Here is a 27,702-nt window from a genome sequence, read left to right on the forward strand (position 1 = left end):
TTTGAGCTAGAGGTTATTTCTGTTTAATTATTTAAGTTGTGTCCTTATTTTCCACATGGATATCTGACAAAAGATAATGTCTTACTATTATTGAAGTCCAAATACTGGTTTGTTACATATAATTGAACATTTTGTGTGCTTGTGTTCTGTTCTATGGCATATATTTTCCTTTCTTCATTTAAGTAACCCTGTCTTGTTTCCTGTCTGGGTTAGTCATGAGTTTGATTCTGAGCATGTCCCCGACCTGACGAAAGAGCCTTATGTTCAAGACATCCATTCTGTGGGCTCCCTCTGTAAGCTGTACTTCCGAGAGCTCCCAAACCCTCTGCTCACCTACCAACTGTATGAGAAGTTCTCTGTGAGTATGGACTGGGGTACATCATCTCACATTCTTTGAATAGTTCTGTTGTATGGTCATTTAAAATGTATTTTGGCTTAATCTCCAGTGAGAATTCATTTTATGCTTAAAAAAAAAAAACACAAAACAAAAAACCTCCTTGAACAAATAATAGTAGTCAAGAGAACTAGGTGTTTAAAGTTTTCAAATTGTTATTCATTTATTTCTTGCTTTGAACCACTAACTTAGCATGTGTGACATTGAATACCATCACGCTTTTTAACAATGGCATCTGAGCACCAAGCAAGCACGTGGAAGCAGTGCTCCCTCTTGATGCAGTGACTTGATACATGTTGTAGATGAGTATCAGAGTGAGATTGCAAGTCAAGAACTCTCATTGGACTAGCAAAGCCAACTGGTTTGTTGGGTTATGTCTGTTACAGGATGCCGTCTCAGCAGCAACAGAGGAAGAGCGGTTGATAAAAATTCATGATGTCATCCAGCAGCTCCCCCCACCACACTACAGGTAAGTCATGACCTGGCAGATGGATATTAGAAGACAGAGAAGTGCATTCTGGGCACAACTAGATCTTTGTTGGTTCATATATAAATTGCTATTTCTCATAATAGAAACTTTAGTTCTGTCTCTTGGCCACTGTTTTATTGGTTTTAATCTTTGTGTTGTTATCCAGAGATGCTGCTGTAGATGGCTGGTAGGTAGTATACACAGATATGTGTGTAGGGGTGTGTGTATGTGTGTGTGTGTGTGTGTGTGTGTGTGTGTGTGTGTCTAGTTTAACTGAATAAGTTGATCACTTTTTATTTCTAAAAGTATCCTGATGAGTAATTTAATCTCCGTATGCATAGAATGGTTTAAATAAATAAGATGAACAAGGACATTACAGCTGGGTGGGCTTTTCACTATGAAAGTACTTCAGCTATCCAGGCACTATTCCTGGTGCTCAGGTCACCTTTAAGTTTGTAATGCCTTGTTTTTATGCTTTTAGATGGTTAGACCCTATCCTTTTAGTTATTTGCAGAAAGTAGAATAGCATAACTTCAAAATATTACTTGGTGTGGAAACTTAGTTTTTTGGAAATTTCATTTTGAATGATGTTTAAACACATGTTTAAAGCACAAATATGTGTATTGTGCATGCACTGTTTTCTATTCTGCTGTCAGAAACTTACAAGCCAGTGATCTCCACACTGCCATATAGTGTCTCTTTCAACTAGCATGTTCTGTTTCATTTTTCAGAACCCTGGAGTTCCTGATGAGACACCTCTCTCTTCTAGCAGATTATTGCTCCATCACGAATATGCATGCAAAAAATCTTGCCATTGTCTGGGCACCAAACCTGCTGAGGTAACTTACATTTGATTATAATCTTTAGAGGATGAGTTTTCTTGAATTGTAAAAAGCCTTGCTTCATGGTTCGTCAAAAACAAAAAAACAAAACAAAAAAAAAAGGTTAAAAAGTAAAACAAACTATTATTTTAGTTAACACCTCCCTAAAGCAGCCTGTAGGCATTGCCTAAGGGACTGTAAAAGTATGATTTCTTCCACCAATGTCTCTGGAACTTCTGTGCTGAGGAATTGTGCATCAGGAGAACTCCCTTCGCAGCTCTGATGGGACTGTTATTGACCCCACAGATCAAAGCAGATAGAGTCGGCCTGCTTCAGTGGGACAGCAGCTTTCATGGAAGTGAGAATTCAGTCTGTGGTTGTTGAGTTCATCCTCAATCATGTAGATGTGCTCTTCAGTGGCAAAATCAGCGCTGTCATGCAGGAAGGGGCAGGTATGGCTCAGATTGCTTTTCCTTATTACCAGGAACAAGTTTCTAAAGCAATGGAGAACTTTGCAATTATCATTTCATCTAATACTGTGTGACAGTGATAGACGACAGCTAATTTATGTTTGTGCAAGCTCAACAAATTGACAATTTGTTTCATATCATTATTGAGTTCCCACTGGAAAGGTAAAATACACTGTCCTATTTTAAAATATGGTTTCATAGCTGTAGAAAATAATTTGCTCTAAATTTTTTATTATTATTATTATAATAAAATCTCTGGCAGCTTTAGAATATTACTCCATGTGTGTATATAGTGATACCATATATGGGACTGCTATAAGTTCATTACTCATCAACAATATCTTGCATCAGGGCTGGGGAGATGGTTTAGCAGTTAAGAGCATTGACTTCTCTTCCAGAGTACCCAAGTTCTGTTTTTACAACCCACAAAGTGGCTCACAACCATCTTGCAACTCCAGTTCAAGTGGATCCAACACCCCCTTGAGGCTTTCTTGGGTACTACATGTCAAGTAGTATACAGTCACGTACCTGTAAAACACCCATATACAAAAAAATAATTAAAAGTATTTTAGACATTAAAAAAACCTCACCCACATTACTAGTATATATAAAAATATGAGATTTAGCATAAAAAGAAAAATTCTTCTAAAACTAAAAATGTTGAGTGATTACCTTTACCTGAAAGGAAAATAGATTATGATAGAATTTCACTGTGCTCTGCAATGTCACCCTCTGTTTCTTATTAAATATAAAACATTGTGATATTTGTCATTGAAAGACCTTGAATAAAAGTTGAAACACTGTCGCTAGGTAGAGATTGATGGTGGGCAAACTGACTTACGCATACAACACTGACATTCTTCTTCCTTTTTCTCTGAAGCGTCTCTGTCAAGGCCCAAGTCCCTGCTGGTATCTTCTCCATCTACCAAGCTGCTGACATTGGAGGAGGCCCAGGCAAGAACACAGGCTCAGGTCAATTCTCCCATTGTGACTGAAAATAAGTACATCGAAGTAGGTGAAGGGCCTGCTGCACTTCAAGGGAAGTTTCATACCATTATTGAGTTCCCACTGGAAAGGTAAAATACACTGTCCTATTTTAAAATATGGTTTCATAGCTGTAGAAAATAATTTGCTCTAAATTTTTTATTATTATTATTATAATAAAATCTGTGGCAGCTTTAGAAAATATTTAATTGAATATGAGTGATGTCAAACCCTTTAAAAGAAAGTTAGTTGTACAAGGGAAATTGCTAATAAAGGGATACACATTCATTATATGGCGCTGGCTTTTCTCTCTGAGAAATGTTTTTTAGGAATTTAAAAATAAGTTGTACTGAAACAACTTAGTCAGAAAGTAGTGAATGTGCAATGGCTTCTCAGACACTGGTTCCTTATCCAGCTCCAACAGACTCCTGACTAGTGTCAGAGTCCCTGGTAACTGAGACTTAGAGACCCTTCCACCCAGCTGAGACCCCACCTGGTCAGGAATGGGGGTGGAGCCTCCTGTGCAGTTCTGATGAGTGCAGAAGTTGTCATACAACCCAGAGAAGCTGCGAACTCGACCCAACACAAAGTTACAAACTTGTATGAGACTTTGTTTGTTCTGCAGTGTTTAGTTGAGTCTCTCCAAGCTGATACCCTTTCTGCCTGCTTCCCTGAGGAACACCAATAACGGGTGTGACTCCCTTGCTAGGTCTGTAGGATGATGAATCTATGTGCAGGGTATGTTTGATGTGACTTGTACTCATGAATGTGAGGCTCTTGTTTCCTTAGATGAGGCAACACTAACAAAACCCCAGAATTTGTTATTTTTCATTGTTATGTATTCCTTCACCTTCCTTTTCTTTCAGTGAATAAAAAGCAAGCAGTTGGTATGTAATGTTACTTTGTCTTCAGCACCTTGCTTTTAATGTTTTAGTTCTGATTTACTCAAGGATATCTTTACTGTGTAGTGATTCACAAAGTAGATATTAGGATGTAGACTTGTTTAGGTTTTATGAAATTCTCATTTCCTCACACAATTTCACAGTAGTAAAAAAATTAGCTGAACTTCTTAGGTCTTTATTTAATCGACCTCTTGTTTGGTTATCTGATTTTAAAGGACATCTAACTGAACATGGGTAGTAGGCACACTGCCTGGCATTCAGCATATGCCAGATTCTTAAACATCCTGTCTTCTGTCCTTGTTCTTTCTGCTTACTTCAGTTTTTCTATACTGTTTTATTTGTGGAGGCTTTAATATCATTGTCTTATTTTCAGGGTTTTTTTTTCATATTGTAAGGTACAAGTGACCTTTGTAAAGCTGTTGCTCACATTACTACCCATATGTTTAGCTTCCCTGTCGTACAGCACTGCACTGTACAGTGCACCACGCTGCAGGGAGAAGGCTTGTCTACGGTTCCTATTAAACCTCTCCAAACAGTTTTGTTCTTCCTACCATTTGTTCATTACGTGTTCTGTATGAAAAATAAAGCCTCAGTTATGTTAATACTGATAAACTATTTTCTGTTTTGTAGAAAGAGGCCTCAGAATAAGATGAAAAAATCTCCTGTGGGCAGCTGGCGTTCTTTTTTCAATTTGGGGAAGTCATCTTCTGTCTCTAAACGCAAGTTGCAGCGTAATGAGAGTGAGCCCTCAGAGATGAAAGCCATGGCTTTGAAAGGTGAGCACTCTGCCACCCTTTCTGCTACAGCAGACTGCCTGCTGTCCTCATGACTGCCTTCTCTGGGTGCCCCTTCCCATGCCATCACAACACACCTCACTGTAAAGCGTGCATAGTTGTGGGCACAGGTGGATTGTCTTCAGGTCTGATTATCACCAGCTCATAAGAGAATATAAATTACGTACAGAAGAACTCAGTTTCTTAGGGAAACTGTAGATTTTTACACACAAACACTTTAAGAATTAGCAGTGCATTTGTGACATTGCTTTTTTATTGTAACATGGCTTATATATTGCTGATAATAAGCAAATACTGCTGTGTTGTGTACTTGTTTTGATATTTAGTTTTACAGATTTAAAATTTGAAAATCTTCTTCAGCATACTTTTCACATTCATAACTATAATAACCAATGACAGTCTCTTTTCTAGGTAACTCGCTGATGAGAGTATTGTATTCCATCAGATATATCTGTAACTGTTGAGTAAAATATTCTTTAAGATAGTTTTTAAAAATTTGTGCTCTAATAAGAATATCTTCTTAATCTAGAAAAATAGTATATTTTTCTCCTTAGGTACTGTTAGAAATAATGTTCAGTTCACTTATATCATTTAGTTTGCAATCATATATTACCCATATAGTAGATATTTTGATAGCAAGCTGCGAAGAAAGAAAATTTAGGTAGTTCCCTGCCTTAAGAGTCTAATTAGAAAGGAATCTGTGTGAAGAATGACTTTCAGCATGCAAGCACAGCTGACGTAGAATTCTGTTTGACGTCTTTGGTGGACATTGTCAGTTCTTAAGATGGTGGGCTGGTAGTCAGGAATGCTAACTGTAAACTAATCAGTATTACATTATGTGTACAGATGTCTTGCCTGCATTTGTGTGCGCACTCCATGTGCATGGTGCTCATAGAAGCGAGAAGAGGGCACTGTATCCTTTGGAACTAGAGTTAGAGGTGGCCGTGAGCTGTATGTTGTGTGGGTGCTAGGAATCAAAGCCAGTCTGCTAAAGAGCATCAGTGCTCTTAACCACCGAACTAGCTCTCCAGCCCCAAGAAAGAGAGCTTTTAGCTTGGGTGTTACAGGAGGTGCAGTTCACCTCATCTTTAAGGGAACTAAGAATCCTGTTTCAGGAAATGAGAGCAGAGTAGGAAGAGGGGCAGGTTGGGAAAAAAAAAGATTTTTAAAGGACTACAAGAGATTTTGTTGTCAAGAGAGGAGAGCAGGAAGGTCGCAAAGAGCTTAAGAGACAGGACTTAAAGCACCTGCAGTTTGAAGTGCTTGCTACGAGCAGGCCAGCAACACACAGTAGGGTGGCAGATAAGATTAATGCATACAATTAAAATAACTGAGTTTCCTGCAGCTGCCACCATAAATAATTACAAATTGAGACTGAAGCACAAAAGTGTGTGGGAACTCAGAGTCTGGCAGGTGTCAGCTCGACTGTGGTCACTCAAGTTCTTCAGGGAAGATTCCCTCCTGCCTCGTCTGTCCGCTCATGGCCCCTGACATTTCTTGCCTTTAGGTGGCGTCACTCCATTCTCCGCCTGCATCTTTACAGGGTCTTCTTCTCAGTGTCTCATTGTCTTGTATTTTTACAAGGGCACTGTCATTGAGGATGGGACCACTGTAAGATGTCATCAGAGGGGCTGGGAGAATGGCTAAGTGATCAAAAACTCTTCTACAGGAGAATTCCTAGTTCCGTTCTTAGCACCTGTAACAAGCTCTGGGGATCCATCATCTTCTCTGGCCTCCTAAAGCACTGGCATATGTGTGCATACACTCGTATGGACCATGCACATGAATGAATTAAAAAAAAAAACTTTAAAATACATCACCGCGTGAAGTTGGTCATCAGGAAACATACAGGAAAGAAGTATTTTAGTTTGCCTCTGTATGCAAGTTTGTAGGCGTTAGAAGGGTTTGTTTTCACCTGGGAAACAGAATAGTGCAGCACTTTACATAATAGGGTGGTAAACTGAATATGACTGTTAAAATGACTAATCACACTTGGAAATACAAAGTTAGGAAAAACACCAAGCCCTTTAACTGCATAATCTTTAATAATCACAGGTTTTACACTGTTTGGTTTTGATTATTTAGGTGGCAGGGCAGAAGGAACCCTTCGCTCAGCTAAAAGTGAGGAGTCCCTTACTTCTCTCCATGCTGTTGATGGTAAGCCTAAGTGTTCTGTGATGGATTGCATAAAAGAACTTGCATACAGCAGTGTTGTGAATATGTGCTTAGTAAGAAGACTATGAAATATCACTTCCAGTAGTATTGTTATTTATTAAATATGGTTCATTAAAACTCATGAATATTTTAATATGGTGAGTTATTTTGGCATGAATGCTACTTATATCAAATGGCTGAAATGTTTGAAAGCAAACATTTATATTTGTCAGTGCTTAAAAGCAAGTGTCACTAATTCCTTTAGATTTGGTATGGGAACAACTTTGAGCTTCACTTGTTAATTGATGGTGGGTGGTCTCCATTACTCAAGGGTCATTAACATTTGGACATGACTACTTAAAGCCCAAGTCTGCCTCCAAAGGGGGCCAACATCTCCTGGCAGATGCTGGAGGGAGATGTGGTTACAGCCTAAGTTGAAACTCACAGGCAAACTTTATGAAAGTAAGTGTTGTGTTGTGCTGTGCTGCTTGGGTTTGTTTGAGAAGTGAAAAGCCTGTTCTCATTAGGAAAAAAAGTAGAAGTGTTTTAAGTGTGTGAATGGAGAACTTTACAAAATGCATGTGAATACTTTTTATTAGGAAGAAACATGTTCGCTTTAAAAAGAAATTTGGATAGCATAAGGATATTTTCCCATAATAAGCAGCCCCTTTTTTCTTACTGTTTTATGCCCAAAGTGTTATTTTAAGTGATGACGTCTACTTATAAGTTATATATGAAGCCAATAATAAAATAAGACACAAAGAAAGTGAGAAACCTGCCTAGTGTCATGGCAAGAGTCAGTGATGAATCAGTAATACATACAATCCAAGAATCCCTTTCCTTTTTCCTATCCAGGCTATGGAACAGTGCCTTCTTTGTTAATTTGGAAGTTCTCTTACCATAAATGACTGATGTCTGTACACCCAGGGACAGTTTGTGGGAAGAAAATTAAAAGTTGCATTTTTCTTACGCTATGCAATATTACTATTGTACTAAGTAGGTGACTAGTCATGGTATCTTGTGTCTTGTGACATTCATGCTTTGATATTGTTGTCCATTTTTACCAGGTGATTCCAAGTTGTTCCGACCTAGAAGACCCAGGTCTAGCAGTGATGCACTCTCTGCCTCTTTCAATGGAGAAATGCTGGCGAACCGTTGTAATTCCTATGATAATCTGCCCCACGACAATGAGAGTGAAGAGGAAGTGGGGCTGCTCCACATTCCAGCTCTTGTGTCTCCTCACTCAGCTGAGGATGTTGACTTGAGTCCACCAGACATTGGAGTAGCCAGTCTGGACTTTGATCCGATGTCATTTCAATGCAGCCCTCCAAAAGCCGAGTCAGAGTGTCTGGAGAGTGGTGCTTCCTTTCTGGATTCGTTAGGGTTTGCCAGGGATAAACCGAGTACCAGTAAGAAGGATGTAGAAGCAGGTGGTAGCCGGTCGCAGACTCCAGGCAGCACTACAAGTTCTGAACCTGTGTCTCCAGTCCAGGAGAAGCTGAGTCCATTCTTTACCCTGGACTTGAGTCCAACTGAGGACAAGTCTTCTAAACCATCTTCATTTACGGAAAAGGTTGTTTATGCTTTCTCTCCGAAGATCGGACGCAAGCTAAGCAAATCTCCTTCCATGAACATATCTGAGCCCATTTCAGTGACTCTTCCACCTCGGGTGTCAGAAGTCATTGGTACTGTCTCCAATACCATAGCTCAGAATGCATCACCTCCATCTTGGGACAAAAGTGTGGAAGAAAGAGATGTCATAAATAGATCCCCCACCCAGATAGGAAAGACGAAAACAAGTGAGAGAGAGGCACAGGAAGGGTGTGAGCCTGAAGCACAGCCCCTGGAGCAGGGGGCAGCTGAAGAAGTAGAATTGCCAGGGGCAGAGGAGCGGCCTGTCTCGAGCAGTCAGAGCAAGGCTGTACCTTCTGGACAGAGTCAGACAGGTACCGTTTGTTCTCCTCTATTCCTTCCCTAATTTAAGAGTGGTCTTCCGTCCTGTGTGCCATCTGTGCCTTTTAAGAGAAAGCCTTCTCCACAGCTAGGCTATAATCAAAGAGAATGTTTTTCTGAATGGTGCTGAGGGTTCAAAGCCCTAAACTAAAACGAGTCAAACAGAACTCCCCAAAGGGCCCATGGTCCTGCTTCAGACCTTCACAAAAGACCCCTACCTCTTTGGACAGTCAGAATTCATGGATAATTTTTTTGCACAACTTTGTAGCTCTTGATTCTATTTTCTCTTCTAATACATATCCTATTATGTATTATGCCTTACAAGTTAACGAGCCAGCCTACTTCACAGTCTGTAAGCACTGGAACCTTGTACTCTAAGTGACCTTTTCTAAGTCAGGTGGGGGACCTGCTTCTCCCTCCATCCAAGTTGTAGCAGTTCAAGAGGAGTTTGCAAATTTTAAACCCTGTGTTTTCCTTTTGAACCTTGTGTGTTCTCAACACTTGCATGTGGGATAGAAGATCATGGATTGCCATTTTGAAATATGGAAGGCACCTGTTTTTAGTGATCACATGGGGAGTGTTTGGCTTTCCGTGTAGGGTAACATAAGCTACCTTTTCATTCTAATTTTTTTTCCCAATTTCCCACTAGGAGCAGTTACCCATGACCCCCCTCAAGATCCCGTTCCTGTCAGTTCAGTCTCTCTTATCCCACCACCACCGCCTCCGAAAAATGTCGCCCGAATGTTGGCACTAGCGTTAGCTGAGTCTGCACAGCAAGCCTCAACTCAGACACTGAAGAGACCAGGGACTTCCCAGGCTGGGTGTACTAGTTATGGAGACATGGCAGTGGTTACATCTGAAGAGAAACTGCCTGGTTCCTACTCTAGCGTTACTCTAGATAAAGCCTATTTCCAAACGGACCGACCAGCAGAGCAGTTCCACCTGCAGATCAATGGACTCGGAAATTGTAACCAGCCTCTCCCAGAGACAGCAGCTATGGGAGATCCCACTCATTCTAACACAACTGACTCTGGGGAGCAACTCCACCAAGTAGACCTAATAGGGAATCCGCTACATCGAAACCATTTATCTGGAGACCCAGAAAAGGCTAGAAGCACTTCAGCTCCCTTAGCAGACTCAGAGAAGTCTGATGATCATGGAAGTTTCTCTGAAGACCAGGCTGGGAAGACCAGCATGTCCGCTGTCTCCTTTGTGGAGCAGGACCAGTCTCCACCTCATGTCTCCGGTGGAGATCAGCCCCCCTCTTATCTTGGTACCAGTGTGGATAAACCCCATCATTCCTCAGAACTTACAGACAAATCTCCCATGCCTTCTACTTTGCCTAGGGACAAAGCTCACCCTCTTTCTGGGTCCCCTGAAGAGAACACCAGCACAGCCACTATGGCTTATATGATGACAACTCCAGGAAGAGTTGAAACAAGCAGCAGAGATACCAGCAGGGTCATGGCTGAGCAGCCAGCTGCTGCTGATTTTGTGGCTGCAACCCTTCAGCGTGTGCACAGAATTAACCGCCCCCTCCCCCCACCTCCTTCCCAGAGGCCAGCAGAGCAACCGCCAGCCTTGGGGCAGGTACAAGAAGCACCAAGTGTAGGATTGAATAGTTCCCACAAGGTAAGATGGAGAGGAAGTCAGTGAAGTGATGTATTTTATTTCCAAAGGTATGTCATTTTTCAGTGGGATGTGTTATCTTTGAGTGAGATATGTTTGAGTGAGTCAGTCAAGTGGCAGGTTTTATAAAATAGCCACTATTTGGACAACTCTGCCCTTGCCTGGCTACTGGCTTTGCAGTAAAGACAGAGCAGAGAGCCCATGGTGCAGTAAAGACAGCTTAACCCTCCTTGTTGCTTTCCCTTCTTGAAGCATGGAGGTCCTTCACAATGAGATCCTGACAGAGTGAACAAAGTGAACCCCAGATATCAGGGCTGAGGTGGTAGTTCTCTTTCCCAACTCTATCATTGATTCGCTGTGGCCAAGCGAGTCCTGTAACCACCCTGTGGCAACCCTTCACATGTGTACACTGAAATTATTTCATTCTCTACATGTTTGTAGGATTCTTCTTACAGAAGAATATATTTAATATCTTACAGAAGTATAAGGAATAATAATATCTTACAGTTTTTGTGTGGTTTGTTTGTTACGATTTCAACCATAACCAGTAACCAGCTATGTTCCACAGTTAAATACCTGCTCTCATGAGAGAATGTTAAATACAGAATGCAAAGGTGTTATTTTCTAATTTTTTCCTTTTGAAAAAGAAACAGCAAAAATATATTGCTACAGGTTTTGTGGTCACCTTAAACCAAAAGGAGTTAGACTTCTAGACCTTACTGGAGGATGTTATTGTAGCCCCTGCTTCTCAGGACATTTAGTGTGTGGACCCACAGACAGGGTGAACAGAAAGAAAAGGCAGTGAGCTCTGATTTGCTGCCATCCCAAACAAGCCCTTTTTTTGCTCTTTCCTGTATCTAGAGGTTTACAGCTGCTCTCTGGGTGGAACTGAGTCACTCTGAACCCCTTCCAGCTGATGAAATCAACTATTCCCATCTTAAAAATCTTTCTGGTCTTGAGGCTGAGCTTAGACCAATAGGCAGGATGCTTAGTTTTAAGTCTGGCTCTGTTGTTTGTCTAATCCTGTGTTTGGGTCGGCACATTAGAGTCCACTGTAGGCAGCCTTTCCTCATTTGTAAAGCCTAGCATGAATTAGAAAACACTACACATTTCTCCACAGGTAGTAGTGAACCATGTAGCCACGCAGATACTCTTTTCTAGTCATGGGGTCAGGTCCAGTGTTACTGTAGGGCTTGGGAAAGTCCACACTGCCACCCAAATAGCCTGGGTTTGCACACTGGTGGGGGGTGGGGGTCTTTAAGCAACAGACTTTTAATGTCACTCTCTTTCCACAGGTCCAGGGAGTAGCTCCAGCTCCAGAGAGGCCACCTGAGCCTCAAGTCACGAGTGATCCTGCATCCATCTTTGTCAATGATGGCAGTGCAGCTGCCCAGTGTCCCATGGCTGCTTCTGCTCTCCAACCAGGACTGCCTGAGAAGGTACGGGAAGGCACCAGGGCCCCCCTGCTCCACCTGCGTGCTGAGTCTTTTCCTGGCCATTCCTGTGGCTTTGCTGCCCCAATTCCCCCAACAAGGACAGTGGAAAGCAAGATGGCTGCTGCCATGCACTCCAACACTGCAGATACCAACAGCAGCTCAAATTATCACTCCTTTGTCCCTTCATCAGCCTCCATGGATGGTGTATTGCCTTTGCCACTCCCCATCTCACAGCCTAAGCATGCTTCTCAGAAGATAGCCTATTCCTCCTTTGCTAGACCTGATGTCACCACTGAGCCCTTTGGTCCAGAAAACTGTTCACATTTCAATATGACTCCAAACTGCCAGTTCCGTCCCCAGAGCGTACCTCCACACCACAATAAGTTAGAGCCACACCAGGTATATGGTGCCCGATCAGAGCCACCAGCTTCCATGGGTCCTCGTTATAACACCTATGTGGCACCAGGAAGAAACATGTCTGGACACCACTCCAAACCATGCAGCCGAGTTGAGTATGTCTCTTCTCTGGGCTCTTCAGTTAGGAATACTTGTTGCCCTGAAGACATTCTACCTTACCCCACTATCCGGAGGGTCCAATCTCTCCATGCACCCCCACCTTCCATGATCCGCTCTGTTCCCATTTCACGAACGGAAGTTCCCCCAGATGATGAACCAGCCTACTGCGCAAGGCCCGTCTACCAGTATAAGCCATATCAGTCCTCCCAGGCCCGCTCAGATTACCATGTAACTCAGCTTCAGCCTTACTTTGAGAATGGACGGGTCCACTATCGTTATAGTCCATATTCCAGCTCCTCAGGCTCCTATTACAGCCCCGACGGAGCCTTGTGTGATGTTGATGCCTATGGCACAGTCCAACTGAGGCACCTTCACCGCCTACCCAACCGTGATTTTGCTTTATACAATCCAAGGCTACAAGGAAAGAATTTATACAATTATGCTGGTTTGCCTCCACGTCCACGGGCTAACATGACTGGCTATTTCTCTGGTAATGACCATAATGTAGTCAACATGCCCCCTACTGCTGATGTAAAGCACACCTACACCTCGTGGGATTTTGAGGACATGGAAAAATACCGCATGCAGTCCATCAGGAGAGAGAGTCGAGCACGACAAAAGGTGAAAGGGCCGGTCATGTCACAGTACGACAACATGGCACCAGCTGTGCAAGATGACTTGGGAGGAATCTATGTCATCCATCTGCGTAGTAAATCAGATCCTGGGAAAACTGGACTTCTTTCTGTGGCTGAGGGGAAAGAAGGGCGGCACCCAGCCAAGGCTATCAGTCCTGAGGGGGATGACCGTTTCTACAGGAAGCATCCAGAGCCGGAGTTCGACAGAGCCCACCATCATGGGGGGTATGGCAGCACCCAGGTAGACAAGCCATCCCTCCCACAGAAGCAAAGCAGCCTTAGGAACAGAAAGCTTCACGATATGGGTTGTAACCTTCCAGAGCACAGGGCGCATCAGGAAGCAAGCCATAGGCAATTATGTGAATCAAAAAATGGACCACCTTATCCCCAGGGAGCTGGCCAGTTAGATTATGGGCCCAAAGGGATGCCAGACACTTCTGAGCCAGGCAGCTACCATAACTCTGGAGGGAAATATGTCACATCAGGGCAGGAGTCTTTAAGAATGAACCACAAGGAGGTGAGGCTCTCCAAAGATCTCGACCGGCCTCGAGCCAGGCAGCCACCTGCCCCTGAGAAACACTCCAGAGACTGCTACAAGGAGGAGGAACACTTCTCTCAGTCTATGGTCCCACCCCCCAAACCAGAGAGGAGTCACAGCCTAAAACTCCACCATACCCAGAACCTGGAGAGGGACCCCAGCGTGCTATACCAGTATCCAACACACAGCAAGCGCCAGAGCAGTATGACTGTTGTGTCCCAATATGATAACCTGGAGGATTACCACTCCCTACCCCAGCACCAGCGAGGAGGCTTTGGAGGGGGAGGCATGGGGGCCTATGTGCCCTCTGGCTTTGTCCATCCTCAGAGCAGGACATATGCCACAGCGTTGGGTCAGGGGGCCTTCCTGCCCGCAGAGTTATCCTTGCCACATCCTGACACACAGATCCATGCAGAATGAGCCCTGGGAGCAATAGAGTTGAAGCAGCCTCTGCTGGACAGTGGACTGTTCTATTTTTTTCAATAACCAAAAAAATTTAAGGAAAAAATAATGCTACAAAACCCCTGACCATATGAAAGACACATAATAAAAGTAAACAAACCACACCTTCCCCCCACTCCCACCTCATCCATCTATAGGCTGTGTTGTTTGTCTGTGAAGAGATCTGGATGATTGTAAAGTGCTGTGCTGAAAGCCTAGGGGAGAGGTTCTCACCACAGACCCTAGTGCTGTACAGGGCTGATTTGTAAGACTCTAAGGACTGCCTTTAACTATTGAATTTAACGTTGACCTTTCTTAGCACTTGCTACCTAGCTCAGAGCAGTTTGCCTATATTCCCTGGTGGGCTCTGCATTTCCTGTTGTGTTCCCACTGTGGTAGGGGCCATATAGCCTGCCCAGGTGGACTCTCCACTCTGTTCTGCTTTCATTGTCCCTGTCCATGAAGGAGCCCAGTGTGCTAAATTCGAAAGAAAACTCCCTGATCCTCCCGCTGTGTCGTGCTAGCAGCATGATCGAGTAAAAGAATTAGGATTTTCAACATTTAGTGGCACATCATTGTGAAATAGCAGTCCAAGCTGAACCACATTCTTCAGTAGTCTAGCCTTTCTCTTCTTGTCAGTCTGTACGCTCCTCTCACTACAGAAACATGAGGGGCTACTTTTTTAAGTTAAAATTTAAGGAACTTTTCTTCGATAGAAAATGAAGTTCTTATTGTCAGTGAACTCTGTTATTGTCAGAAAACATCACTAGTGCTTTCAGTGAGCTGTCCCCCTGCACATCCCACAAGATCCAGGAAGTGGTAGTGCCAATAAAATAGTCACCCTGTTGGCTCTAAATCCAAAACATTCTCACTAAGCAAAAAACAGCAGGGTTTAACTGGATACAGTTTCTTAGGGATATAAATGTACATGTTACTCAATTTCTAACTTACAGTGTGGTTCCCTGAGAATTTGCAGAACCCCTAAAAACTACCTGTTAGAAAACTACATTGTGCATTGACCCTGAGTACGCAGTTCCATCTCGCCCACTGGCATTCTGGAATCTTGTGGTTTGGCTCACTTCTGTTGTGTGGTCACAGTCTTACTGCGTTCGTCATCTACACCAGCATTTCAGAATAATTCTTTCTAACTCTCTAGACATGTTAAACATGTGAATACCTGGAACTTTCTTTTGAAAGTTGCATTCCTTATTGGGCTTGGGACAGGGTACCTCTTCAGCCCAGCTTCCCTCTTGTTTCCTAGGCCCATCCCACCCCAGCCAGCCAAGTCTGGTAAGGCAGACCTGTGTTAAAAGTGAGTTAGATTGGCATTTCATTCCATAAGTCACGATAATACTTGAGTTTTGTACATTTGTATCTTTTAATATTCTGTAGGAGACACAGGAGATTTCATTCCATGTGGTTGCTGCTCTGGCTTTTTAGGATGGGATTACCTTTTACTTAGAGCAAAGGAAGAAATCTTTTAAGAGACTAAAATCATGCTGCTGTTACTGCTGTGAAATTGTGAAAGATTTATGGCAGTCTTTGTAATTAAGTCATATATTGCGTTTTAAGGGTTTATATTTAGAACTAAAGTTTTAAGAACATGTTTGTATTTGGAGATAGTCTGTAAGGTGTTCTTTGTTTCCCAGATTGACCAGAGGAATCCAGTGAAGTCTAAAGTAGACACCTGGAAACACCTACACACAAAGGTCTGTGGGAACTCTGGCATCTGCATTAAAGATGCAGACCCAGCTGATACATAGAATGTCCAGAAACTTGATGGCTGCCTCTACCTGGCACACGGATGTGTTGGCAGACAGTATTTTCTTTTTCAACCCATGTCATCTTTTTTGTCAAGGAGGCAACTTACTGCCTCTTGAAGACCACACCAGCCCTGAATGTTATCCTTAGCGTCACAGATGGAGGGAGAGAGGACAATGAGACAAGTGGCTTCAGTGTGTGCAGGCCTGGCCTGAAAAAAAGTGCTGAAGTCCAGACCAATTTTGATATTGGTAGATTTGTTTGTCACACATATTGTTTACTCCTGAAGCTAAAAGTCTCTTTTATAAATACTAGGGTTAATTCCTTAGAACAGTTTCTTTATTAATAACATCCTATGGGTTTGGAAATGTCAGGAAAATATTTTAAATATAGAATAATAATTCAGATTATTGGTATAAGTGTGAAAATAAAACTTTAGAGAAAATCTAAAGTTACTTACTGTATGTAGCAACAGCCTTAACTTTGGATTCCACTATTTGAACAACTTTGCCCACATGTTTCTCTAGCAATGTGGGGGCAGAAATTGGATGGCAAATCACTGTGAGCCAGGTTACCTCAGTGTCGTCCACCTCATGTGTGACCTCACAAACACAGGAACTGAATGTTCTTTTCAAGTGTTGGCGTGGAGCACTATGGTCAAGGAAGTGGAACTGCCTTACACATTAAACAGAATCTCATCCCACTGCTACCTTTGCAGCCATGTCTCCAGATTTTATCTTTTTGGCAAAATTCCACAGTTGGGTTAGATTGAAGTAGATGTTCCTAGATAGCAGGCTAGGAGCTCAGCTAAAAGCTCCAGGGGCATCATGTTCTTACTAATAAATCTAATCTGAGCCTTATTTCTTACTGGATTCAGTTTCTTTTTAAACATGCATTCATATATTTTAAATGCTCGGTTTGGAGAAGTCCCTAGGACAGTCCCAAGGGCAGGGCCTGCACATTTCTTCTAATGGTAAAACATTTTTCAAAATGTACGGTCAGGTTAAAGAAATACCTGAGACTAATTCTGTGCGGAGGAGGGACCACGGAGGTGAGCAGATAGAAGAGCTGTTGTCAGTTTGGAAGCAGTAGTGAGTGCGCGGAGAAGGGTCCTGAAAAGTCCATTTCTCTTTTTCCAGCCCTGTTGGTCGCCCATTCAGTATGTTGGCAAAGTATCACCTGAGCAGAGAGTACAAGAAAGTCATAAAGAAAGCTAAAGTATGTCAGAAAGTTACTTCCAAATGGTTAGAGGCATGTGATTATCAGTACTGTGTATTATGGAAATGTCAAGAATGATGTATTTTAATGTGTGCAAGATAATGTTGGTGTGCACAGAGGGTCTTTTCCTTATCTGATTAGTACTGTTAATGTTCAAAGAATTAAAAATGATTGTTTTACAGTTTAGATTCTGAGATAGCAAAACCTGATTTTCAACCATGACCTGCATGAGAGAAGCATCCTAGGAAGTCTTAGATCATACTTTTGAGTTCTTTAATTTATATAGTGTTTTTTATGTTTTAATATTTTTGTGAACTGGTGTAAATTGTTAATGCATTTAAGCTTGTGTATTTTTGTAAATAGTTTTGTGATTTACTTCTTGCTCCCTGTGTAAATATTTACAGTCTCATTTCTTCCAAACTTATTTGAAACTGAGTTGTGGGTTTGGGGTTTTGTTTGTTCCCTTGTTTGGCGTGGGTGGGGGGTGGTAGGGAGAAGGGGTTTTTGTACTTAAGATGGAGATATCTTGTGGTTTAAAGCAAATGTCCCACTGAAAGCAATTCCAATATCAACAGAATTATTTCAGGTTAAAACAGACTTTTTGTGTATGTGTTTCCTTTCTGACTTAGTATGAATTGTGGTGGAGTAGATGGGGTGGTTTATTGGGGTGCTCGTACTAGATGTTTGTATGTTACAACCTATTAGGTTAGATGGTGTGTCAGGTGAGTTGCAGTGTGTTTTCTGGCCAAGTCCTCTCAGCTCAAACTCTTCAGAGAACAGGCCTTCTGTCTGTTTTGGAGAGTCTAAGCATCTGCTGTCTGCTGCTACCTGACACTTAGTATGCAGTCCCTAGAAGTTGAACTGGCTTCTCAGAGTCCTCCAGAAAGGGAGTTTGAATGAAAAACACATGACTTCCCATTCTCACAAGGCATGTTGGACATCCTGTATTCGGAGCGAGATAACCAGAAAACAACCATCCCCTAGACTCAGCTACCTGTGGTAAGCTGGCTTTTGCACATCCAGTGGAAGCAATGTTTCAGTGAAAGAACTTGCTGTAGGTGTGAGTAGCACAGCCCCCTGGCAGGCCAATGTTGCAATGTCAGCAAGACTTGGGGAGATTAGAGCTTGGTAGTCAACTATCAGGTACTGGTCCTCCTACTGCCAGCCATAAATTACAAATCATTCTTGAGAGTGTATTAGGGCCAGGCACCCTTTTTCCAGCATTAGGGAGTTTCTTTCATGGTCTGGGTGGCCCTGGTAATCCACTCATCTTGTATATATCAGAACCACAGACTACATCTCCAGCAAACTCTCCAGACCTAAGTATTGTTTCCATGGAAACAGATCAGATGGGGTGACAGAAAAGCCACTTAGGACAGTCACATTGAGTGCTTCTAGTCTCTGTCATTCTGGCTGTTTCATTACCAGATTTTCTTAATATTGATGAAATTACAGGACTGACCTCACCAAATGTATATTTATCAGGACTTGATGGCAAATAGCATTGTCAGTGTTTGAAATTTTACTCAATTGTGTTACTCTAGGAAGAGCACATTTTACCGTAATGCTAATTCCTCACTGCAGTGCGACCTAGGATGTGTGCAAACACCAAGATTAAGACCATTGGCCATGCTTTCCACGTTGGGAGAATGTACTTCTTAAAAAGAATGAGACTTAATTTTCTTTTTTCAAGTATTGTATCAGTTTAATTTCATAATGCACTTGGAATACACAAATAAAGTTTCCCGGTCCCTCCCACAGGAGTCAGTTTCAGATATGAGAAGGGAATGAGGTTATGGCATTCAAATGATAGCCCGTGAAGTGTCTGTCCTTCCTTGGGGACTCAGTAGTATAGTCATCCCTGCCTTTCTCTTTGGGGATTGCATATCATCAGTGTTTAAGTCAAGAGACTTAATTTTTTATTTGAGATATCTTTAAATTATTTATATTCATTCTCTCTGCACTCGCACACGTGAGTATATGCTATAGCACAGGTATGGAAGTCGGAGATCAAGTCTTTGCCTGCATACTGTGCATTCTAGGGATCAAACTCAGACCATCAGCCCTCTGGCCAGGCCTAATTCAGATACTTTAAAGTATTTCCGGAGCATATTTTAGACCACAAACTATGATGCTGGTATTCTTCCAAACAAATTAGTGCACTGTGATACAGTGATAACCTTCAGGATACCTGAATGGAGTTGGGATCTGAAGTGTCTGTTTCTGAAAAAGACTTGGTCACCAACCTGTGGCATTGACTATTGAGAAGTAATGAACGAAATCTGGGTGAGGTGGAGAGCCGAGAGGGATGAAGTTTGTTACATTTTCTGCCAGTAGAAAAATCCTAGCTAGAGGCTGGAGGCAGCCTGAGTGAACAGGGGGATCCTGGAGTTCACTGTCCAGACAGCCTCACTGAATTGTTGAGTTCCAGGTTCAGTGAGACTGTCTCAAAGGTAAAGAGTGATCCAGGAAAACACCCAGCATTGACCTCTGTCTTACACACACACACACACACACACACACCCTTACCTCTGCATGCACACATGAATACAAAAGTCCAGGTATGATTCATTCAGCTAATGTTTTAAATACACCAGTTTTTGGAAAAGAAATCCTGAAGTTTCTCAGTTAATAATCTTCAAAATGTAGAATCCGTAATAAACACCTAGAGAGCTAGAGCCACTAACAAGCTAATTGCATAGGTCTGGAGTCAGCCTCGGGAACCTGCCTCTCAGTGGGATTGGTGTCAAGGCTGAGAACTAATGGAGGCAGCGCAGTTCACAGGCTGGTTCTCACTACAGGGACTTGTGTCCAGTTCATTTAACTTCACATTCTTGACTCACACCTTGGTTTCCCATAGTTGTTGGAATACTGAGTGCTAGCGTTTGGACCTGAAGTGTCTATAAAGGCCCATATGTACTTGGTTTGCAGCCTGTTGCACTAGTAGTCAGTGGTGGCACCTTTAGGAAGTGGGGCTTTGTGGAAGGTAGTTCATGAAGAATGTTCTTGAGACAAGAGTATTCAGATACCTGCCTCTTCCTCTTGCTACTTGGCTCCCAGTGTGCTTCTTATACTTCTGTCATGATGCACTATGGAGCTGCAAGCCCATGAGCAACCTCCCTAAAGCTAGTAAGTCAGAGTGACCTTCATATGACTGTGTCACTGCAGATGTTTTGTCACAGCAGTTACTACATTAGAGCCAGGTTCCTCTTGTAATTTCTCTGACAGTTAGAAAAAGTTAACAAGAGACTGCTGACCACTGCTGATGCTCCCTTTCCTGCCCTTCACAGTAAAGTCTTTCTGTGTGAGGCCAGAAGTGCAGGTGGAGTACATTTGCTATTTAGCCAGTCAGCTACTTCAAATGCTGTGTGTATGGAGTAGAAGTCGCTCTGGTTAATTTGAACTGACTTCTTCCAAAAAATTTTATAAGGACTGTTAAATCATTTGCTTTTTAGAAAACTGTGTGTGTGTTGAACAACACGGCAATTTTTAAAGCTACCAATAACTGGTGTTCAATAGTGACAGGCACTGTAGTAAGCATTAAATATCTTAGAACTAATTTATTCTTGAGCTACTGTTCTATGGATGAAACCAAGGCACACAGAAGTCAGCAGTTTGCACATTATCACGTAGATAGCTAGGGGTGAGGCTGAGACTCAGACCCTGTACTCAGAGTTGCACTCCAGGAAAAGTGATTTAGGTTGACTCACTGAAACCTGACTGCTACATACTAATTCTCAGCCACTTACTGAGCTCACTTCTAAAGCTATTCCTACAGCACCTGCTAAGCTGTGGCATTCTCTTCTCTAGATGGGAATAGTAACATGTCGTATCTGCTAAGGGCTACTGTGGGGATTGGGGTATACATGCATCTTAAAGGGCTGGTGGGAGAGCAAGCAATGATTAAATTCGTAGCGTTTACCGTAACTGAGAGTAATGCCACACAGCACAGAAGAGAAGAGGGCTGCCCTTTGCTTACACTGTTGCTTGTAAGGCTTTAATTCATTTCAGTCCTATTCATTTGCAACTTTGTGTCTGTCATAAAAGAAAGAAACTGGTGTGCTGTAGGAGTGGCTCAATAGGTGTGCTGCCCAAACACAAGGACCTGCGTTTGTATTCCTTGTGTCCATGCAGAGAGCTGTGCATGCAGCGAATACCTGTAATCCTAACAGTGGGGAGGACACAGGAAGACACTGGGGCATTGCCTGGTTAGCCAGTCTAACCAAATGTATAAGCTCTATGATCAGTGGGGAACCTTGTCTCTCAAAAAACAAGGTGGACAGTCAATCTAATGTTAATTTCTGGCCTCCACACACGACCACATAGACAGGTGTATATGAACAAACATGTACACAATTTAAAATGAAGAGCCAATTGCGGTGATGCGGGCCACTTCCTGACATCCAGCTCCTGGCCGCCTGGCTAGCTTATGCCCCAAAATAACGACACACAAACTGTATTCATATAAACACTGCTTGGCCCATTTCTATTAATGTGTGTAGCACCACGAGGTGCGCTTACCAGGAAGATTCTAGCCTATGTCCATCCTGGGTCGGAGCTTCATTGCATCTGCCCTAGAGAGCAGCAGCCTGGCATCTGAGCTCACTTCCTCTTCCTCCCAGCATTCTGTTCTGTTTACTCCACCCACCTAAAGGCTGGCCTATTAAATGGGCCAAGGCAGTTTCTTTATTAGCCAATGACCTTCCTCCATCAAAGAGGCAGAAACAGGTAAATCTCTTTGAGGAGTTCAAGGCCAGGTTAGCCCACAGAATGCCAGAGCTATATAGTAAAACCCTGTCTCTAAGTAAATAAAATAACTCCTGTTATTTTTGCTTAGTTAATAAACTTTGTAAAAAAAAGTTCTGGTGATTAAATGTGCAAGGCATAATGTAGTCGTTAAGATGACTCACAGTGAGTCTTAGAACATATCTGATAGTGAATACTATTGCTTACTTCAGGGCTTAGTAAATAACAAATACTTTTTTTAAAGCTTTCCAGGGAAATATTTATTTCTGTAGTATTGATCATGTGACTCCTGAACTGTGTCCATATACTGCGTCAGAGCTCAGCTATGTTCCATGTATGCAATAACATGTCTGAGGACTGTGCCTTCTTGCTAAAGCATTGCTTTTATAGGCATCCTCTTGCTTGTGCTCCACTTTTGACTCCAATTGCTCATAGACTGGCTCACTCTCAGCACAAGATGGAAGAAGTTTATGAATTGCTGGAGAAAAAAAAATGCTAAGGAGAAAAATGATGTGGTATTTTATAAAATATGCTATAAAGAGATGGACTTTGCCTTTCTCTCCATTCTAAGTTAATAAGATTTGGTGAATAATAAGGGTCTTTCCCATTATCTTTAAAAATAGATACATTTTTCTAGATTTAACAAGAATTGACACAAAATATCAAAAAAAAAAAACCCAGAATGTAGTGATAGTATTGAAAGTAGTTAATTTGTTGATTGGTTACCATGTGCAAGGCTATCCTAATTATTTTACATACATTAGTACCAACTCATTGGTCTTCCTGACCCAAAGCTAGAACTCTTCAGCACTGTGAGCTGAGCCTAAGCACAGATGGTGTCTAATACACCTGAACCCATTCTGCTGACATTCAATGGGAGTCAAGCACCAGCTGTTGAGTCCAGAGCCTGCAGTTTTTATCAGCCTCACTTCTGGCCCAAAATGTGTTTTCAAAACCCAGAAAGCCCTGGAGGAATAGCTGGAAGACGGAAACTGCTGTGATTACAGGGAACAGCACACCTACCCCTGAGCTGGGATAAGCTAGGCTCATGCTATAGACAACACCATCAAAATCTCAGTATTTTTAACACACACACACTCACACACGGTTTATATTGTACTGTGAATCCCAGTGATGGGTAAGAATTTCCTGTGCAGGCTCTCACCCCTCACATCCCTTACCTCTATCACTGGAAGCATAATCCTTGAGTCAGGGCTGAAGGGAGCTGAATGTTGGTGACTGTGGGGAGTTATTAAATGCAGCTCATGGTTGCTGAGCTAGCTCAGTGGTAAAGTGCTTGCCGTTCAAGTGTGAGAACCCGTATAGTGCATATCTAGTCCCAGAGCTTCTGTGCTAAGATTAAGACCGATTCAGGAGAGACTACCCAGAAGGCCGTGGGTCAGCTAACCCGCTATATGCAGCAGCTAACAACACAGACCCTGTCCTAATCAAGGTAGAAGTCAAAAATCAGCACCCAAGATTGTCCTCTGACTTTCACAAGCATGTTGTGTTAGAAATGTCATCACACAAATGCACACATACATTCCAGAAGCACAGTAAGGTAAGTCATTCTTGTTCCTATTGGTTGGGAATGTGCCCAGAAAGTTTGCTTCCTCATGTGGGGGCAAGGGGTAGGGGCAAGGTCAGAGAACTGCAGCATGAGCTTGGAACAGCACATGGTTCTGCCACCTCTCATCCCATTCTACTCAACCCAGATTCTCCCACTGACCTCTGTAACTGGAAGGCAACATCATACACAGCAATGCTTCGACATCCTGCTGGCAAAGAGCAATGGTTAAAACCCAAGACAGGCTGCGGGAGTGATATGGCTTTGAGTCAAAGACACTGAGAACAATGTAAGTTAGAGGTAGCAGCGTATTTGGTCAGTGCGACTCTTGGAGATTTTTTTTTCTCTTGGTTAAAAGCTTTTGTGCTGGCTCAAACCCTGTTTCTGGGGACTGGAGAGATGACTCAGCAGTTAAGAAGACTCTCCAAACACCCATGTGACAGCTCACAACAAACTTCTCTAACAGATACAGGGGCATCCAGTATCCTCTTCTGGTTTCCTCGAGCACTTTATACAAATGTGGTGCAAATGGACATGCGGGAAAAACATCATTTTATAAATGTGTATGGGTATTAGCTGTGTATTTACAAGTTTTTCACCATTGACTGGAGGTAAAGGAAGAGAGTGTCTAGCTCTAGGCCCGGAGACATGGAGGAAAGTTTGTCAAATCTTCCTGAGAGTCGGTTTGAGAGCAAATATGACCACCCTCCCTCTGATCTGTCGCTGCAATCTCATGGGCCCTTTGCTCTTCCATGAACATAACAGGTTGACTTATACTTAGCCTTTGCACTGGCTCACCCTTAGATGGTCAGATTGCTCTCTCACTTCATCTTTGTTCAAAGTTCACCGCCTCACAGATGACTTCATTACCTTGTCTAAAATGCTCTGCTACACTCCCAAACCCCTTACCTGGCTATTGCCTCATATTATTATCTTAATCCTCTGGGGTGTGGACTCCAGAGGGCAGGGATTCTGTCTCCTGTTTCCTTTACACAGTAGCGCCCCTGTAGCTGTTGGGAGAATAAATGGGCCCATTGCAGTGTATTAGGAAGAAGATCCTGGCAACTGGAACACGGCAGATCATTTTCCATAGACCGAATCTCATTTGTTTTATTTTCACATATTATCAGCACATTTAGACTAACAGTGTTAACTGGTGGTTACAGTAGGGTTAGAAAGACCTCCCAATACACACTCCCTTACATCATCCTTCATGTAGACAGTGAAGACTGAGCCCCTTTCTTCCAGGCATGGCAACTTAGAGAGGAGAGAAAGCAAGGCTTAGAGAATTGGCAAAAATAAATTCCACGCACCAAGAAATACTAACATTTAGGAAAATAAGAATTAAGTAGTTCCTGCCTGATTTGCTTGTTTGTTTGCTTGCTTGCTTGTTTTGAGACAGGGTTATTCTGTAAAGCCCTGGCTGCCCTGGAACTCACTCTGTAGACCATGCTGGCCTCAAATTTAGTTCTGCCTGCCTCTGCCTTTCTAGTGCTGGGATTAAAGGCGAGCACCACACTGTCCAGCCTGGATGATCTATTTTTAACAAAACTCCATGAATTTTAGAAGGAATGCCATTGGAGCTACACAGACCCTTATGAGATAAACTTCCTGAAACCCCAAGACCTCCTTATTCTCTGATGCCAAGGATCATAAATTTCTGAAAGTAATTGTCCTGCCTGTGTTTCATGGTTATCTGGACCCTGCTAGCAAGGCCATTACCTTGCTTGCAAGCTCCTCTGGATGCCACTTAATTATACTGTGATTATGGTGGGAAGTTGTTCTCTTCAATCAATATTTATAACTAGTAGCAGGCTGAAATATGGGACTCTTTGTCTTTTATGACCCTTCTAAAAAGCTACACAGATAAGGAGTAGCTTCTGTGATGCCAGAAAAAGCTTCCTCCAATGCTGGGCTCAAAATATTTTACTAATCACAGAGGAGTGTTTCAGGATAGTGACTGGTGCCGCCACTGCAATTTAAAGGTTATCTTGACTCCTTGGAATGACTCCCACTTAATCTTAGAGAACATGGCTGACTACAGCCCTGGAAGGTTTTCTATCACCCACCAATATACCCAGCTCCCTTATGATCCCCACCACAGGAAAAAAAAAAAAAAAGGAGACTTGAGATGGTGGGATAAGCATAAGAACCCTTCATGGAGTGTATACAGCTCTTGGAACAAAAGGCTTCTGCCTTACTGTGAAAGGCGCTAACTGGTAGAAGCAATCAGAAGTGGCTGTTCAAACTGGGGCTGTTGAACATGATGCTCAGTGGCACCATGCTTACAGCAGCATACACGGGTCACAGGAGTCGCTGCTTATCTGGCGAGGGTGCGGTAGGAGAGACTGAAGCACTAAGTGGGTAACTAAAGCGAAATTTTAATATCTTCCCAACAGCTTATATGATGTGTGGAAGCCTGGATGTACAGCAGTGTCTCCTGAAAGTTGTTAGGGAGTTAACTGCCCGCTGCGTAGCGAGTGCTCTGTGCACCTCCTGGAGAATTCTTCCTTCTTCGTTTAGCCTCTGACACACACATTAAATCCAAGCTCTTCAGTCTGGTCCATAGGATTCATCCCTTTAAATTCCTGGAACAAGCCATGGGAACCCTCCCCTTCACAGAGAGCCAACACTACCAGAGAGCCTCCATGGATTGCCCAATTTGAGGTGTCGGTTTGATCACATAGCCTTCTTAATTCTCTAAATACTGCCTCTCAGAAGTAATTTACTGAGCTGCTAATTCTGTCGGTTTCCTTGTTTGTAAGCTCAATGCGAGTCTGGCACAAAGTAAAATGCCCTTGGTCACAAACAAGCAGTTCAAATGTGCTTACAGCATGAGGAGTAGTACTTTTGTGAGCCACGAGAGGGTGCTGTCAGCATACTTTTTATTCAGAAGGGACCTGATTACTGTAGCTTATGATTGAACAGATGATTCAACAGCTGATTTTCTGGGTCCTCATCTTCACTTTTACAAGAGCACATTTTAGAAGCAATGACTCTGCAGAGAATGGAAGATGAGAAGTGATTGCTGATAAGCACTGTTTTGGAACTAGCCCTGAAACTTCAACAAGGCACCCTGTGAGTTCCAAGGACTCTTCCATGTATTTGAGTTCATAAGTGTCCTTTATTGCTATATTTTATAAAATTGCATAGAACATCTAGACTTCAGCTCCTTCAGTTTTATGTGCTTTTTCAGACAGGGCTTTATCTTAAAGCCTCAGCAGCATTTGCAAACCCCTGGATGCACACCAGAATCCTTGCAGGTTTCTTTTTCTTTTCTTTTTCTTTTTTTTAATGCAAATGTCTGTGCTTGCTCTGCTGAACTAGTCTCTTCTTAGACCACAGAGGCTGCATTACTAATAGGGCCTCCTGGGCAGCTCCTTTCCCCCCATGACTTAGGAGCTGGTTTCCTGGAGAAAAATTTTTTAGTCTTGGACTTTAGCCTAGGTTCTGTATAGCATTGCCCAAACTTTGTTTCAAAGAACTTATTCCTGAGAGTGTCCCCAATCCTCCAGACAATGGCATGATCACAGATTAAGCCTGTTTTTTGAACGTCATATTGGATTGCAGAACATTCTGTCCATAGGCTGTTTTCCCAGAATGCATTTCTGGGAAGGCTTTATAGTCACAACGAATCTCAACTAGATGTAGGGAAACCTTGGTTTTAGTCATACGCCTTATTCATAATCATGTGACTAAATATACTGTTCGATTACACATAAAACGTGAGGGAGCTGACCCCGTGACATAAACACACATACACACCCGCAGCTTCCACGGCTGTCTGTGTAAGGGGGATACTGACCTGATCTATGGTCAGGTCACGATGCCTCCGAACCACCCAGGAACAAAGGAAGAGATCCGTGAGAAAATGGTCTGGAAAAGGTAGGATGCTGTCTTAGTCTGTTCTGTCACTGTAATACAATACCAGAGACGGTGGTTTAGAAAGAACAGACCTTTATTTGCTATCTTGAGAAACTGGAAATGTGCCATGAGGGCTCTGGCCAGGCTGGAAAGCAGAAAGGGAGGTTGGTGTGTACTGCAGAGAAAAATGGAAGAGGGAGCCTTGCTTTATAACAATCCACCTTGTCAGGATTCCAGCCTCTCAAGGGCCGGAACTATCTCCCAGAGATCTGTTACCCTTCATGAGAGTGGATTTGTTGTGATCTTCTTGGCAGGCCTCACTACCATACCACGCTTACACTGGGCACCAGGCCTCACCCTGAGTTTCATTAGGGGCATCTATACTCAAAACCATAGACCCTATTAGTGGA

The 27,702-nt window shown here is 42.7% G+C and overlaps 1 protein-coding gene across 3 annotated transcripts in view; it reads left to right on the forward strand.

Annotated features, from left to right (window-relative positions):
- Nucleotides 1-18,946, forward strand: part of Arhgap32 (Rho GTPase activating protein 32) — a 233,797-nt gene extending 214,851 nt beyond the window's left edge. For 2 of the 3 annotated variants that reach the window (XM_041657642.1, XM_041657643.1), the window contains 10 exons: nucleotides 214-358; nucleotides 781-863; nucleotides 1,595-1,702; nucleotides 1,991-2,136; nucleotides 3,035-3,230; nucleotides 4,671-4,816; nucleotides 6,920-6,991; nucleotides 8,056-8,934; nucleotides 9,591-10,573; nucleotides 11,866-18,946. In XM_041657642.1, the coding sequence (XP_041513576.1) occupies nucleotides 214-358; nucleotides 781-863; nucleotides 1,595-1,702; nucleotides 1,991-2,136; nucleotides 3,035-3,230; nucleotides 4,671-4,816; nucleotides 6,920-6,991; nucleotides 8,056-8,934; nucleotides 9,591-10,573; nucleotides 11,866-14,115 (5,008 nt within the window). In that variant the 3' untranslated portion in view covers nucleotides 14,116-18,946. The remainder of the gene's footprint in view (nucleotides 1-213; nucleotides 359-780; nucleotides 864-1,594; nucleotides 1,703-1,990; nucleotides 2,137-3,034; nucleotides 3,231-4,670; nucleotides 4,817-6,919; nucleotides 6,992-8,055; nucleotides 8,935-9,590; nucleotides 10,574-11,865) is intronic. The other variant, XM_041657644.1, reaches the window with a different exon arrangement.
- Nucleotides 18,947-27,702: the final 8,756 nt, after the last annotated feature.

Source organism: Microtus oregoni, unplaced genomic scaffold (assembly GCF_018167655.1).
Source record: "Microtus oregoni isolate MIOR12 unplaced genomic scaffold, Mior012 000008F_ref0000371, whole genome shotgun sequence".
Lineage (NCBI taxonomy): Eukaryota > Metazoa > Chordata > Mammalia > Rodentia > Cricetidae > Microtus > Microtus oregoni.